The 14830-nt window shown below is 44.0% G+C and overlaps 1 protein-coding gene across 1 annotated transcript; it reads right to left on the bottom strand.

The window, feature by feature from the left end:
- Positions 1 to 397: 397 nt before the first annotated feature.
- gnsa (glucosamine (N-acetyl)-6-sulfatase a) lies at positions 398 to 13778 on the bottom strand. The gene is made up of 14 exons (XM_083935457.1): positions 13503 to 13778; positions 10620 to 10679; positions 10333 to 10539; positions 9176 to 9241; positions 7238 to 7336; positions 6547 to 6714; positions 5837 to 5919; positions 5531 to 5649; positions 5334 to 5437; positions 4608 to 4709; positions 3758 to 3868; positions 3546 to 3656; positions 3253 to 3413; positions 398 to 2511 (listed from the first exon to the last, which is right to left on the bottom strand). The coding sequence occupies exons 1-14, from the start codon at positions 13650 to 13652 to the stop codon at positions 2436 to 2438; spliced, it is 1617 nt and encodes a 538-aa protein (XP_083791583.1). The 5' UTR covers positions 13653 to 13778; the 3' UTR covers positions 398 to 2435.
- Between the last annotated feature and the right edge of the window lie 1052 nt (positions 13779 to 14830).

Raw genomic sequence — 14830 nt, 5'->3', positions numbered from 1 at the left:
GTGTCTGCTCTGATCAAGTCAAAGGTTTGTACGTCGGGCCCCTCTCAGTCGATTAATCAGTCGTTTTTGTCTTGAAATTTCTTAAGTCGATCAGTCGTCGTTTGCGTTTATCATCCAAAATGACTTCTTTCAAGAAACTACATTTAAAGCGGCGCCTTTGCATGAAACTTTACACATCTGTCCATTTTTAAATCCACTAACGCATTAGTCGACTAAGACTTTCTAGCCCCAAAAGTTTGTTTTTATCTGCACATTAAACGCTAAAAACGTCCTGAGCAAATAACCCTACATCTCTATTTTACTCACTTAATTTCCCGTTAATTCAAACTTGATTATTCAGAGTTTTGAACCCAGATTAGTCAAAAGAATGACGTTAAAATGAGTCGAACATCTGAAATATTTTGAGAATCTCTTTATTTGGACAAGAAACACAAGCCAAAAAATACATAATCATCAAAAACTACTAAAACTATAAAATCCAAAATAAAACAGTTCAGTCAGATTGAAAGTGCATCAGTGAATTGAAACCAGAGGAAATATAATCACACGTAGAGCTCACGTTAGTTCACGCGTCAGGACGAACTACAGAGGAGTAAAAAGCCGCGTGAACGTTTTAATTACTCCGAGAACGAGAAACTACAGTGATACGTAATTAACAGCCTGTTTCTTTGCTTTGCTTTGTTCGTCAGTGAGAAAGAAGTTAGAACACGCACGAAAAGATTCAGTCTGACAACAGACGTCGCGCAGACGTGACGAGACGTTCGTTTAACACTTTTCCGCAAAAGTCTCCGGATCAGATCTTTGGTTGGACGTTAATAATCTGCACAGATTTCAAAACTGTGTCGCCACAAAACACTGGCTGTCGGCAGCTTTGAGCTAAAATATATCAAACTTTAAAGATCTAAAATCCCAGCAGATGTGTGTGTTTCGACTGTGACAGAAGGATTAAATCAGCGAATGTTGTTTTAATGTAGTGAAATAAACAGAAAGCTGGGTCAGGACACAAAGAACCAGGTCGCGGGTACAAGCGGAAATGTGTTTCCTCAGGAGGGGGGCTGGAGTCTCCCTTAGAGAGAGGGGGAGAAGTTCAGCATCCGTGAGGAACTCGGAGTAGAGCCGCTGCTCCTTTGCGTTGAAAGGAGCCAGTTGAGGTGGTTCAGGATCATCTGGTAAGGATGAACCCTGGGCGCCTCCCTAGGGAGGTGTTCCAGGCACGTCCAGCTGGGAGGAGGCCTCGGGGAAGACCCAGGACCAGGTGGAGAGATTAGATCTCCACACTGGCCTGGGAACGCCTCAGGATCCCCCAGTTAGAGCTGGTTAATGTGGCCCGGGAAAGGGAAGTTTGGGGTCCCCTGCTAAAGCTACTGCCCCCGAGACCCGACCCCGGATAAGAGGCTGAAGATGAGATTAGAATAAACATAAATGTGAGCGAAAGAAAATAGTTTGTTCCCTTTTTTAAAGTTTGAAGAACGTCGCATTGAGAAATAAGTCAAATATAGATTTTCTATGTTATGGATTTTATTTGGCCTTTTAATCTTCACACGTCCGACTCAACAAAACAACAGAACTGATGTTTTACTTTCTCTTGGCAAAATAGATCTATTTCAAAGTCCGTCTCATTTACTGTGACAAAAATCATCTGAAAGTCTTTTAAAAAGCTGTGATCACAGTTCGTGTCGGCTGATTTCAGTGTTTAGTAAATATTGGGTCATTTTGTTTGTGATGTAGTGTCGAGTGATGAATGTCGGCCTTAGAGCTACATCTGTCAGCAGGCACTCGTGTTTTTCCTGTTGGATAGGGAAGCTCCTGCAGGTGGCGCTCTTTACAACCCGGGTCCTTTTCTATCCCGTTGCTTCGTTTACGATCATATCTACACATTTACCTACGAACATCCCCTCCCACTGAAGAGGACGTGGCGTTTCCTGCTCCGACAGACTCGAACCGTGCAGAATTTAGACGAGTAATTACAAAAAAATCTTTCCCGTGAGCTGGTCCCCGTTTGGATCGCTGATATGAGAGAAACGCAGACATGGATTCATAAGAACCGGGTCAAATATGTGGGAATTTTAAACTGATTCGACTGAGCGAGCGGACACAACAACGCACACGAGAAAGCGGGAATTAATGGCTTGCGAGCTTGAATCCATCCTGAATCATTTCCCTGCGCTCCTACTGACAAAGTCCCTAAACAGCGGCTCAATCTGGAAGCTTTAAAAAGGTGGGTCCTGCACCCAGAGAGGCCTCCAGACTCTATGGCAATACACGAGACCCCCCCTGATCCCTTCTCCATCCTTCCATCCATGCACAGAGAGACTCAGGCTCAGGAGGTCTGAACACAAGGCAACAACAGCAGACAAAGGCTGAATACCAAACGATTCAATACAGCCCTTCTCTTCCTCCGTCTCCACCCTCCCTCCTCCTGTCCGTCAGTCTTCTTACTTCATCTTGCGTCGCAGTCTGCTGAGCCGCCAGCTGTGGCCCGTAAACATCTGCCGGGGGTCGAATTTATACCTGAGAGGACACACAAGACACAGGAGTCAATAATAAGGGAGTCAGCGCATTCTTGAAATGTCTAAGGGCGCACTCCCACTGCGCGTCCGTCCCGTGCCCCGTGCTTTAGGGTACTTGTCCCCCTCTCCCTCCGTGGCCCAGGCCCGTTTGTGTCTGCCTATACGTCATCACGCCGTAACACGTCACACGCATTGATGACGTCATGGCGATGCGTGGCTTTGTTTCCAGATCTTTCCGTAGACCTCTGAGTTTTTGTGCGTCTTGTCGACTGTTTTTGAATCTTTTCATCGACCAAATCTGCAGTAAACACTCCACCTCCGCATCACACCAACGTGAACCTTTCACCGCCATTGTTTGAAATGTCCGCGCATGGTCCCTCCTTCTTTTCTCTACGTCCCAACAGGCGCACAGGAAATGAGTTCTTTGAAATTATTGGATTAATACGCAGAAATTACGACCCATAGAATAAAGAATAAACAAAATAAACCCTTCTAATTATTAAATAAGTAAAATTAAAGATGTAAATTAGGATTCTTTTCTCAATATTAGCACAAATTAGTTGACCCATTCCTCATCTTTCCACTTATTTAATGGAAATCTAGTGTGTAGATTTAGCATCTTGTGTGTTTTCTTTCCTTTTTTATAACATGAATTGTACTTTGGGGTTTTTATTTTTCTTTATTTTTGATTCTATCGTTAATCGTCTTTTGTTACTTCTCAGTTAAAACGCTCTGAACAGACCTCGTATCGTACACGCCGGGTGTCCGACACGACTGTCCGGCGCAGGACTGCAGCATCATCAGCCGGTGGTTCATCTTCTCCAGCACTTCCTGGTCGATGGTCTTTGCGATGTTGGTCAGCTGGTAGGGGTCTGCGGTCACGTTGTAGACCTCGACAAACACCTGCAGGAGGAGGGGGGGGGGGGCGCACGTCCACAAACACTGTCAAACTGTACACCTTGAGGAAGTCAGGCACAGGTGCATTCGACCCCCAGATGGAGACAAAGTGATAAAGATGCTACCAAACGAACAAACCTCGTTATCGTCGAACTCGCAGTACTGCAGGTTGGCAGAGGGGGCGACGGTGCGCACACACGCGTACGTGTTGTTGTACGAGTCCTCACAAACGCAGTCTGGGAAACACTCCTGGAGAACGAAAGACATTTTATATACTGTATATTTCTTATATATATACTGTAAATATGTTGTTTTCCTCCACAGATGATGATTAAAGCTTCCCGTCGTACCGACACTCCCGGTCCCAGCAGAGGGCAGGCCGGGTCGGACACGTTGCTCCCCTCGCCCTCGTACTCCACCAAGATGTCGGTTCTCCAGCTGCTGCTGTTCATCTTCCCCTCCTGGTAACGCACGCACGCGCACACACACACACACACACACACACACACACACACACACACACACACACACACACACGTACACACGCGCACGCACACACATGTACACGCACTTATTTTTTTGCCATTTTGGAACGAGGTTACAGTTTAAGTGAAAAATGTTTTTATAAATGCACAAAATTTATATTTTATACAATAATATGGAAATATATCTCTGTTTATTTTGACTCTTCACCAATTGTAGAGATTTTTTTCCGGCAAAAATTGGGAAAATCTCATTTAAAATGCATCACAATGAATCAATTAATCAAGAAAACGAGCTTCATCATAATCGATAACGATAATTATTTCAACCTTTGCAAAAGTTTAACATTTTTGTTGAAGTGGGTCTTAAAAAATCTTCAAAAAAAATATTGTTTTTATGAAAGAACTGTTTCTGTTCAATATAATATTGGACTCTATTTGTGTTTATTTTGAATATTAAAACACTAGATTGGATTTCTTTTCACAAAACAAAGGGGTGAAAATCTCTAATGTGGTCAACTGCCGTTGGTTTCACTTCATAATGAATATTTGAGATTTTAAACAATCAAACAAGCAAAAAAATTCAAAACATAAGAAAATAGTTTGAACAAAACAAAAACAATGAGCTTTCAACAGCGTTTTGACTTAAGATCCATTTTGTCGACTGCAGTGCTTCATGTTAAGCTTTGAAAAGAAAAACATTATCTGCTGATCTCACCATAACAGGCAGGAAGGACACGCCGTCCATCTGCGTCTTGTTGACGTCGTAGCCGGCGATGTCCAGGAGGGTCGGGCCGAGGTCGACGTTCGCCACCAGCATCTGACAACGAGATGAATTTGTTAATTCAACAAATACTGCGTGTGTGCGTGTGTGTGTGTGTGTGTGTGCAGTACAGTACACTCCACCTCCGCATCACACCAACGTGAACCTTTCACCGCCATTGTTTTAAATGTCCGCGCATGGTCCCTCCTTCTTTTTTCTATGTCCCAACAGGGGCACAGGAAATGACCTCAGAACCGCCGTAGGCCTCGTGCTCGTCCACGTGCGCATGCTCGTGCTCGTACATGTGCAGACGTGCTTTACAAAAGCCCACCTCTCCCAAACGGGCCGTGGACGGCAAGCGTGCCACAGCTAGACGTGGTACGGTTGCACTCACACTGGTCAAAGGAACCAGACTTTAGCCGTGAGACGTACTTGGGCATACGGATGGACAGTGTGAGTGCGCTCCATCTGTCTTTTTGTTCTCAGAGACCATTGAGCTTGTCTGTATTACCCTTATTGCCAGTTTGTTTTTTATCGTATTGTTTTAATTTTGCACTATTTTTTCCCTTTTTTCTTTTTTCAAGAGGCAGGTTTGTTCTCTGGTTGGCCTCGAGTTGGGACGTAGGTCATGTATATCGCTTGTTTTCGTTTTTATTTGTAAAAGAAAAAAGATGTTTGTACCCGGCTCGTCTGGTTGGGCTTGATGTTCGGTCCTCGGACCATGAGAGGAACTTTGATGTCAAACTCGTAGAGTTGCCTCTTATCCAGAGGAAGAGAGAACTGACCTGAAAGACAGAAAGACACACTCGGCGTTTTGGAATCAGGAGTTTTACTTGTAAGACTGTGTGTGTGTGTGTGTGTGTGTGTGTGTTACATACCTGTGTGGTAGCCGTTGTCCGACGTAAAGAAGATGTATGTATTGTCCAGTTCAACTCTGACCTCCAGCCTCTTCACTATCTTCTCCACCAGGTCGTCGACTGACAGCAAAGTTCGCCACCTGCAGGACGAGTAACGAGAAACCTGCAGTGAAACCACGCTGACATGGCCGCACAATTAGGGAGGAGGAGCTGGCAAAAGGAAAGGAAAGACGACAGGAAGGGGGCGATCATAAGGGAGAAAATGAATCTAAAGCAAAGAGGAAGACGAGGAGAGAAAGAGGAAGGTGAGAAGCAGCAGGGACTCACCGTTTCCTGAAAGCATCATCCAGAAACTGGACCGAGGAGTTGGTCATGGGGGTTTTAGCCTGTCTGATCAACCAGTGTTTGTCCTGAAGAGAGAAAACAAAAGGGATGCAGGATCAAGTCCCACCTCAGCGATGTCAAGGAAGCTCCAAAAACTGCAGTTCTCTGAGTGTCCACTAGGGGCAGGTGTCATAATGGAGCAGTTTCTCATTGACCCCCATGTTAAACAGACCGTTTACACAGCATCATCAAACCTGTTAAAGGCCTGGTACAAAAAACATTCTAGTCTGTGTGTTTAGGTCATATCTCCATGACAACACTGAGGGACCCGGCTAGTTTTTATTTTATTGGAGGTTAAAGTTTATGAATAATTAGGGGCGTGGCCTCTTGAGTGACAGCTAGCCTCTGGCCCTCACTTCTCCTCGGAGGTAAACGTCAGCCAGATGGACGTATCACCCTCCCCCCAACGTCACATACATGCCCTTTTTTGGTAAGAGGAAATGAGGCGGAGTCAAAGTCTGACAAGATGGCGACTCCCGTAGGAGAGGACGATTGGATCGAGTTGAGAGAACGGACCTTGACGGAGACGCTATGTCCGTTTTTTATACTGTTTACTTGCAGGATGCACCTAATCACTTTTTTTTGTGCATCTTAACAAGAACACCGTCTGTTGGAGTTCAGCAGAAGAGTGATGTCCGTTTGAAAAGTCGTACCTTCCCGTGGACGTTGAAGTTGGGGTCTCTGGGAGCCTTGGTGGTGTTGAAGCTGTTCTGGTACTGAGGAGCTGCGGTCCACGGGGAGTGAGGGGCCGGGATGGACACCATCATGAAGAACGGCTGGTAGTTGGATTTATACTGGAGGAAGTCCAGAGACCTGTTGGCCTGAGAGACCGAGAGAGAGAGAGAGAGAGAGAGCGAGAGAGAGAGGACACACAGAGTCGTTACTTGAGCCTCTTTCACACTTGCACTGCAAGCCTGAAATTATCAAGAGATGACGTGGCGAGGCTGTGAGAACGCAAATGTTGGACTGGACATCAAACGGAGTTTAGGCTGCCAGCTCCCGAGTGCAAAGACTCTTTTCTCATTCTCCTGTGTAATCACGAAGAGCGAGTGGGCGTTTTGATGGCGAAACAAACCTCGGATGGCGAAGAAGAAGGGTGATTTACAAAGACTACGAGATTCAGGACCTTCTGTGAGTAAGAACCAACGTCCAAACCATCAGACGAATTCAATCAACAGCAGGAGACTCGGTTGTTTTTGACTAAATTACGAACCGGCTCTACCCAGACGCCAGCCCCTCGCCTAAACCAAATGGGAGAATCTCCGGTTGTGCGCTGCGTGTGTGTGAAAGACAAACTGGACCAGATTCTCCTCACATCATCCGGGTTTATCTGTGAAGTCTCACCAGGACGTCGGTCAGGTAGTCTTTGCTGTAGTCTGCTCCGTGTTTCTCAGCCTTTCCGTTCACTGACAGCGTGTAGTTGTAGTATTTAGAGTTCATCTCCTGGAAAACACAGAAAAAAAAACTTTTTATGACATGCTCTTATTTTGAAATTGAGCACAGCAAGTTTTTGGAATCAGAGGATGGATAACGGACACAGTAAGGGCGCACTCACACTGTGCGTCCGTCCCGTGCCCTGTGCTTTAGGGTCCTTGTCCCCCCCTCCAGGCCCGTTTGTACTCACACTACCTGGGCCTCAGCGAATGCTTCTTGCTGCCTATACGTCATCACGCCGTAACACGTCACACGCATTGATGACGTCATGGCGATGCGTGGCTTTGTTTCCAGATCTTTCCGTAGACCTCGGAGTTTTTGTGCGTCTTGTCGACTGTTTTTGAATCTTTTCATCGACCAAATCTGCAATAAACACTCCACCTCCGCATCACACCAACGTGAACCTTTCGCCGCCATTGTTTGAAATGTCCGCTCATGGTCCCTCCTTCTTTTTTCTATGTCCCAACAGGCGCACAGGAAATGACCTCAGAACCGCCGTAGACCTCGTGCTCGTACACGTGCGCACGCTCGTGCTCGTACACGTGCAAACGTGCTTTACAAAAGCCCACCTCTCCCAAACGGGCCGTGGCCGGCAAGCGTATCGCTCCTAGACGTGGTACGGTTGCACTCACACTGGTCAGAGGAACCAGACTTTACCCGTGAAGCGTGCTTGGGCACGCTACGGAAGGACAGTGTGAGTGCTCCCTAAGGGCCAATTCAACCAACGAGTCTTTAGGAGGTCAGCTTTTACAGGCTTGCACTTCCCCGTGTGTACGCCCTTTGATTCAAACCCTTTCTCACGTGCCGACACGTGATACGAGACACTCTTCACTTCACGGGAGCTGTTTGACACGTCGTCCGCTCCCTCACAATCAGACATGCTAAAGTAGACGGAGAGAAGGTGATACTAAAGAAGTCATGAGACCAGTTCTTCTCTTATCTGTTATCTGTTTGTTCAGTCACGGTGGAGATAAACGAGTCCGCTCTGCAGTCAGGCGTGACCTCTGTGTCATGACTTCTGTAAACCAGATAGAGACGGGGGGGAAAAGAAAAATCTAATCTTCTGGCTCCTTCTTCAGGCCACAGAACTCTGATGCATTGTTGGGAGAAATCCACCGATGTAAAGCTCTTTTCAGACCGGATTAGTTTAATGTGGGGACGGGGGTAAGGTCATTTACACCAGGAGTTTAAGTCCTGTCGCACCGTGTCAGTAATTATTTCAGAGAACGTCAGTAAATCTCATCTCATCTTCAGCCTCTTATCCGGGGTCGGGTCTCGGGGGCAGCAGCTTTAGCAGGGGACCCCAAACTTCCCTTTCCCGGGCCACATTAACCAGCTCTAACTGGGGGATCCTGAGGCGTTCCCAGGCCAGTGTGGAGATATAATCTCTCCACCTGGTCCTGGGTCTTCCCCGAGGCCTCCTCCCAGCTGGACGTGCCTGGAACACCTCCCTAGGGAGGCGCCCAGGGTTCATCCTTACCAGATGATCCTGAACCACCTCAACTGGCTGCTTTCAACGCAAAGGAGCAGCGGCTCTACTCCGAGTTCCTCACGGATGCTGAACTTCTCACCCTACGTCAGTAAATAACACAGCAATTTCCACCTTTCTTTAAAACGGTCTGGAAAAAATCCCTCAGGTAAAACTAATCCCGTCTGAATACGACCCTCTGTAAAACATGTGTCCATATTCTGTCTTATCCTGGTAAAACGTAGCTTCCACGTTTCTCGAGGCACTCAAGAAGCGCTCCTTACTTGTTATTTGGATTATCGATTCTGCTTTTTAGTTCCGCGTTTACTTAATTTTGTGATCACAGGAAATCAGTTGAAAGGTTAAACGACGTGTCTTACCAGTCCGACCCAGTAGTTCCAGCCTGGGGGGACGTGCTCCACGCCACCAGCCTCTGAGTGCCCGTACTGAAACACAAGGACAGCGTAATTATATCTGTTTAATGACATTTACACACAAAGAGATACTGGAGGGGTCACAAGTTGACTTTGCTCAACTTGAAGTGATAAGATAAGGAAACGTAGATGGGGGGAAAGAGAGAAGTTTCATTTGTTAGCTATTGAGGTGAAGTGGATGTCCCGGTTCCCCATTTGAACGTCTCTTTAATCACAAGGGTAGATGCGAGTTTGACAGCTGGACTTTAGCACAACCTAAAAATCACACGCTAAAAGATCTTGTGACTGTTGTAACTGTAAACGTTTCACAGAACGTCTCTTTTCAGGCATTTTTTCATATTCTTGGACGTTGATGAGAACATTTAAAGTGTAATTCTGGCGCAAAATCATCCCATGGTCTTACTTTCATACATAAAATAAGTAATCGAGACTGTTTTTTACGTCTAACAACTGTTAACGGAGAAATCCCGGAGAATTGCTAACACACAGACCTGGCTAACAGTGATTAGCTCGGGGCAGTACGGTGAAGGCATTCAAACGTCTTTTTTAACCACTAATGCTGCTGAAAATAACAACAAACCTCTGCAGCAGCATAAGAATCCCTACACACAACACAAAGCACCAACAATGTAGTTAGTGAAGCCAGAGTTTATTAAAAGAGTGTTTTAAAGACTTACCTACTGGCCCCTGTACCAGCTCCTCTCATAGTAAAGTCCATTACAGTGGATTACCAAAGTCAATCCCAAAGGAAGGAGCCCATTGCTGCTTTGTTTTGTGTGTAGGGACTCTTCTCATGCTGCTGCAGAGGTCTGCTGTTATTTTCAGCAGCATTAGTGGTTAAAAGAGACCTTTGAATGCCTTCAGCGTACTGCCCCAAGCTAATCACTGTTAGCCACGTCCGGCTGTTAGCGACTCTACTGGAATTACGCTTTAAGGGCGGGTTAAGGAACAACAGGAAGTAAGCATGCTTTGATGTGCAAACAGAACTACACAAGCACAGGAAGTGATTTTCGCGTCCGCCATTCATCAGATAAATAACAACAATCAAAAGTGACATAAGTAGCCAATCAAAACCAGTAAAAACGCTGGAAAAGCACGAGCACCTGGTTGAGGTATTTCCCGGCGAAGAAGGTCTGGTAGCCGGCGTACGTCCTCAGCAGCGCGGGGAAGGTGCGGGCCTCCTCGCTCTTCTGCCAGGCTTTGCTGCTGCAGTTCCCCTCCAGCGTGTTGTTGATGACGTGGTGGTTGTGGGGGTACTTGCCCGTCAGGATGCTGGCTCGACTCGGGCAGCACAGCGGGCTGGCGACGAACTTGACAGGGACGGGAAAACTGTTTTAATATCTCTGAAATCTTCTTCTTTATGCACGATGATGATAATTATGATGCTTACCGCGTTTGTAAAGGATATCCCTGCATCACCGATGAGTTTCTTGGTCTTGGTGAGTGGCGTCTGGAAGGAAAAGACAAATAATTAACTGAATAATTTATTGGCGTCTGTCTTCATGACTAAGTTTGTCCTCTACGGAGAAAACCTGCCGCGTCATAATCCAACATGAACTGTAATGCTGCGTCTTTATATATATATATATGTCGATTATACCGACACGTGTGTTAATAAAATAAGCATATGATGATCTTATAGGAAGGGCGACACGGTGGAGTGGTGTTTGGCACTGTCGCCTCAGAGCGAGAGGGTTCCTGGTCCGAATCCCGGCTGGGGCCCTTCTGTATGGAGTTTGCATGTTGTCTCCGTGTCTGCGTGGGTTTTCTCCGGGTTCTCCGGTTTCCTCCCACAGTCCAAAGACGTGCAGGTGTTCGGTTCATTGATGACTCTAAATCACCCGTAGGTGTGAATGGTTGTCTGTCTCTGTTCGTCTCTATGAGTCCTGTGATAGACTGGCGTCCTGTCCAGGGTGGACCCCGCCTCACGCCCGATGTCAGCTGGGATCGGCTCCAGCCCCCCCCCCCCCCCCCCCCGCGTAGATGAATGAATGATCTTATAGGATATGATGCATTCATGTACATTAAACTACCAAACACTATATAAAAGAGTTAAAATGAGCTAAACCTTAAACATCAACAGCAGCAGGAAACATTTCCTTTACTTTAAGAAACATTTTCCTGTTAAAACTTGCTTTTACGTAGTGATGGCAAGTAAGCAAGACTTTTACTTGTGGAGTATTTTCACAGTGTTGTATTAGTACTTTTACTGCAGTAAATGATCCGAGTACTTCCTCCATTATTGCTGCTTGTAACATGGCATCTTTATCACATTTCAGCGTGTAATTATAACATTTTCAGATGCTGCAGCGGACTTTTTTTGCTTGCACTCCCCCCCCAAATCCTCTCTGCCTGTTACCAAACATCTATAGGACTTTTCCTTTATTAACATGTTTGAATGCAGGATTTTTACTTGCAGTAGAGTATTTTCACAGTGTTGTTTTAGTACTTTTATTCCAGTAAATGATCTGAATACTTCCTCCATTATTGCTGCTTGTAACATGGCATTTTGATCACATTTCAGCGTGTAATTATAACATTTTCAGATGTTGCAGTGCACATTTTTTGCTTGCACTCCCCCCCCAAATCCTCTCTGCCTGTTTCCAAACAATTATAGAACTTTTCCTTTATTTTATAACATGAAATGTTTGAATGCAGGATTTTTACTTGCAGTAAAGTATTTTCGCTGTGTTGTTTTAGTACTTTTACTCCAGTAAATGATCGGAGTACTTCTTCCACCCTGTTGAAGACCTGTTGACCCATTTTTACACTGACGGCAGGTTCAAACGGACACCAAGATAACATATTACGCCACTTTATTGCCTGATTTTTTTTCACCGGGGCTCTGTGTTGTGCTGGAGCAGACTGGAGCAAGTGATAAAAGTGCTGACTCGTGAGATGCCGAAATGATGTGTCCAACCAGGAGGAATGCGAGCAGTCAGCTTAATCAGATCGGATTTCAAACTAGATGTCAAGTTTACATCATTGCCACATATTTTGTCCTGTGACACGGACTCAACTGCAGCTGCACACAGCGTCACCGCACTCTGGTGTGATAATAAGCTTGTAAATACAAAGTTCCTGCACACTTTCAAAGTCAAATTCAAGCATTTCAAGGTGCATTTTCTTTGTTTTAAATGGTAAATGGACTTTTTTAGTCTTCTGACTACTGAAGGCGCTTTCACAGTGTTTGTCACATTCACCCGTTCACACAGACATTCACACTGATGGCAGTGGACATCTACAGACCATCTAATGTAACCTTTAACACCACATTTACACACCCATGCACAGCACGGGGAGCAATTCAGGGTTCAGTGTCTTGCCCTTCGACATGTGGACCGGGGGAGGTGGGGATCGAACCCCCAATCTCTCAAATGGAGGACGACCCACTCTTCTACTGAGCCACAGTCGCCCCATTTAGAGTTTTGCAGATGCATTTGTATTTAAACAAGAATGATTATTGAAGTATTGCTGCAACTCACAAAACTAGAACCCCCATAAAATCTAATAAATAAAGTAAAAATATACATGTAAAAATAGATATAAATATATTTTTGAAATAGGACTAGGACAGAAGTAAAAGAGTGGACTCATGGTGCATTTTTTTATGTTAACTTTTCTTTACGAGTTTTGCAGATGGGTTCATTTGTATTTAAACATTTATAAAGAGTAAAATGGTCGTTTTCTTCTTATAGACAAAAACAACAGAAAACAAGAGTGCTCATTGAAGTATTATAGAATATAATAAAGTAAAAATATATGTGAAAAATGAATATATATATTTTTAAGCAGGACTAGGACAGAAATAATAATAAAAATAGACTCATGGTGCATTTTCTTGCTCTTCCAGCACCTTACAGCTGTGGTGAACTACAGATTTATATACAATACACTGAGTATTGTAGTCAGTATACTTGTTCATCACATTAAATTAGATGTTATTGTCCTATAAGCAGCCAACATGATGTTTAACTCGACAGAAATATAATAAATTATTGTTTTATAACCTGTTAATTATCAAAAAAGTCATTTTTTCATGCAACAATATCAGAAAATGCTGTTTCCAGTTGCACACACGTGGAGATCTAATTATATAATATGATATAATATAATATATCTCATACAGAAGGATATTATAACCAGTTCTGAGCACTTTATTCCCACTAAAATTCAATGTTTTCACGGATTTCCAGCACTTTTATAACCCTGTGAATGAACCCAATGCATGCAATAACACCATAAAACCCTGTTAATTAAAAAAGGCACTCACCAAACCCCCGATCGCGATGTCCAGGTCGTCTGTGAGGATCAAAACAATGTTGGGTCTCCGGGCTGATTTTGCGAACACCCCGCTGCTCAAAGTGACGCAGATCAGGACGAGAGTCGCTAAAAGCGGCGGAAACGAGCGATTTGAAGCCATTTTTCCCAAACCGGTGACTCTGCGTGTCTCCTCCTTCACATCTGCGGCTTAAAAGAGCCTGAAATGTTACTTTGTGTCCTTCTGCGGAGGAGAAAGCACAGACTCGGCCCCTGGTTCTTGTTTGCAGGTCATGTGACGCGCGGCTACGGAAGCCCGAGTCAGCTGATTTGAGCCCCGCAGCATCACCAGCATGACTAATGATTAAAACAACTGTTATAATTCTGTTATTCGCCTCCATGCTGGATCTTTTCATGTTTTATCAGTCTACTGCACTGCTCTACTTTATCTTTATTATTATTTTTTTTTAATGGGAGCCTTTACAATGAACCACAGAAGGATTCAATTCAATTCAATTTGATTTATATTTATATTTAAAGTGCCAAATCATAACAAAAGTTATCTCAGGACACTTTACAGAGTAGGTAAAGTACATTGACTCAATTAATTTAAAAATAAATAAATAAAAAGCTTATTTAGTACATTGACTAAATTAATTTAAAAAATAAATAAATAAGCTGATTTAGTACATTGACTCAATTAATTTAAAAATGAATAAATAAAAAGTAGATTAGTACATTGACTAAATTAATTTAAAAATAAATAAAAAGCAGATTTATGTAGAATATATATATATACACACTGCTGCTGCTGCTATACACACTGCTGCTGCTATACACACTGCTGCTGCTGTTTATATATATATATATATATATATATATATTTATATATATATAAAAACAGCAGCAGCAGTGTGAAGTTAAATATTTCCCATGCTTATTCAGTCACTTTTCAAATCCATGCCCCGATACATATCAATGGTTCGTTGGTTCCATGGTTCTCAAACTTTGTCCATGACGTACCACCTTTAGAAAACATCAGGTTTTCTCAAGTCCCACCACTAAACCAATGTTAAAATACAGTAATGTAGGCCGACATTATTCAGCTACGGACAGGAAGGTTCATTCCTGATCAGAAGATCATTTATTGTTGACTGTCTTCAGTCACAGCCACACCACAGGAAGAACATCAGTGTTTTCAAACCAACCATTTTACCTCTGCAATCACAGTTTAGCTCCTAATTCAGCTCTAATTATTTCATTATTGATCAAATATACCAAGAGGTGTCATTTATCTCCTACCTTCTTGTTACATATAGCTTTCTTAAAATTAGGTGGAAA

The sequence above is a fragment of the Echiichthys vipera genome (genome assembly GCF_963691815.1).
Source record: "Echiichthys vipera genome assembly, chromosome: 20".
Lineage (NCBI taxonomy): Eukaryota > Metazoa > Chordata > Actinopteri > Perciformes > Trachinidae > Echiichthys > Echiichthys vipera.
This window is presented reverse-complemented; position numbering and strand designations above follow the sequence as displayed.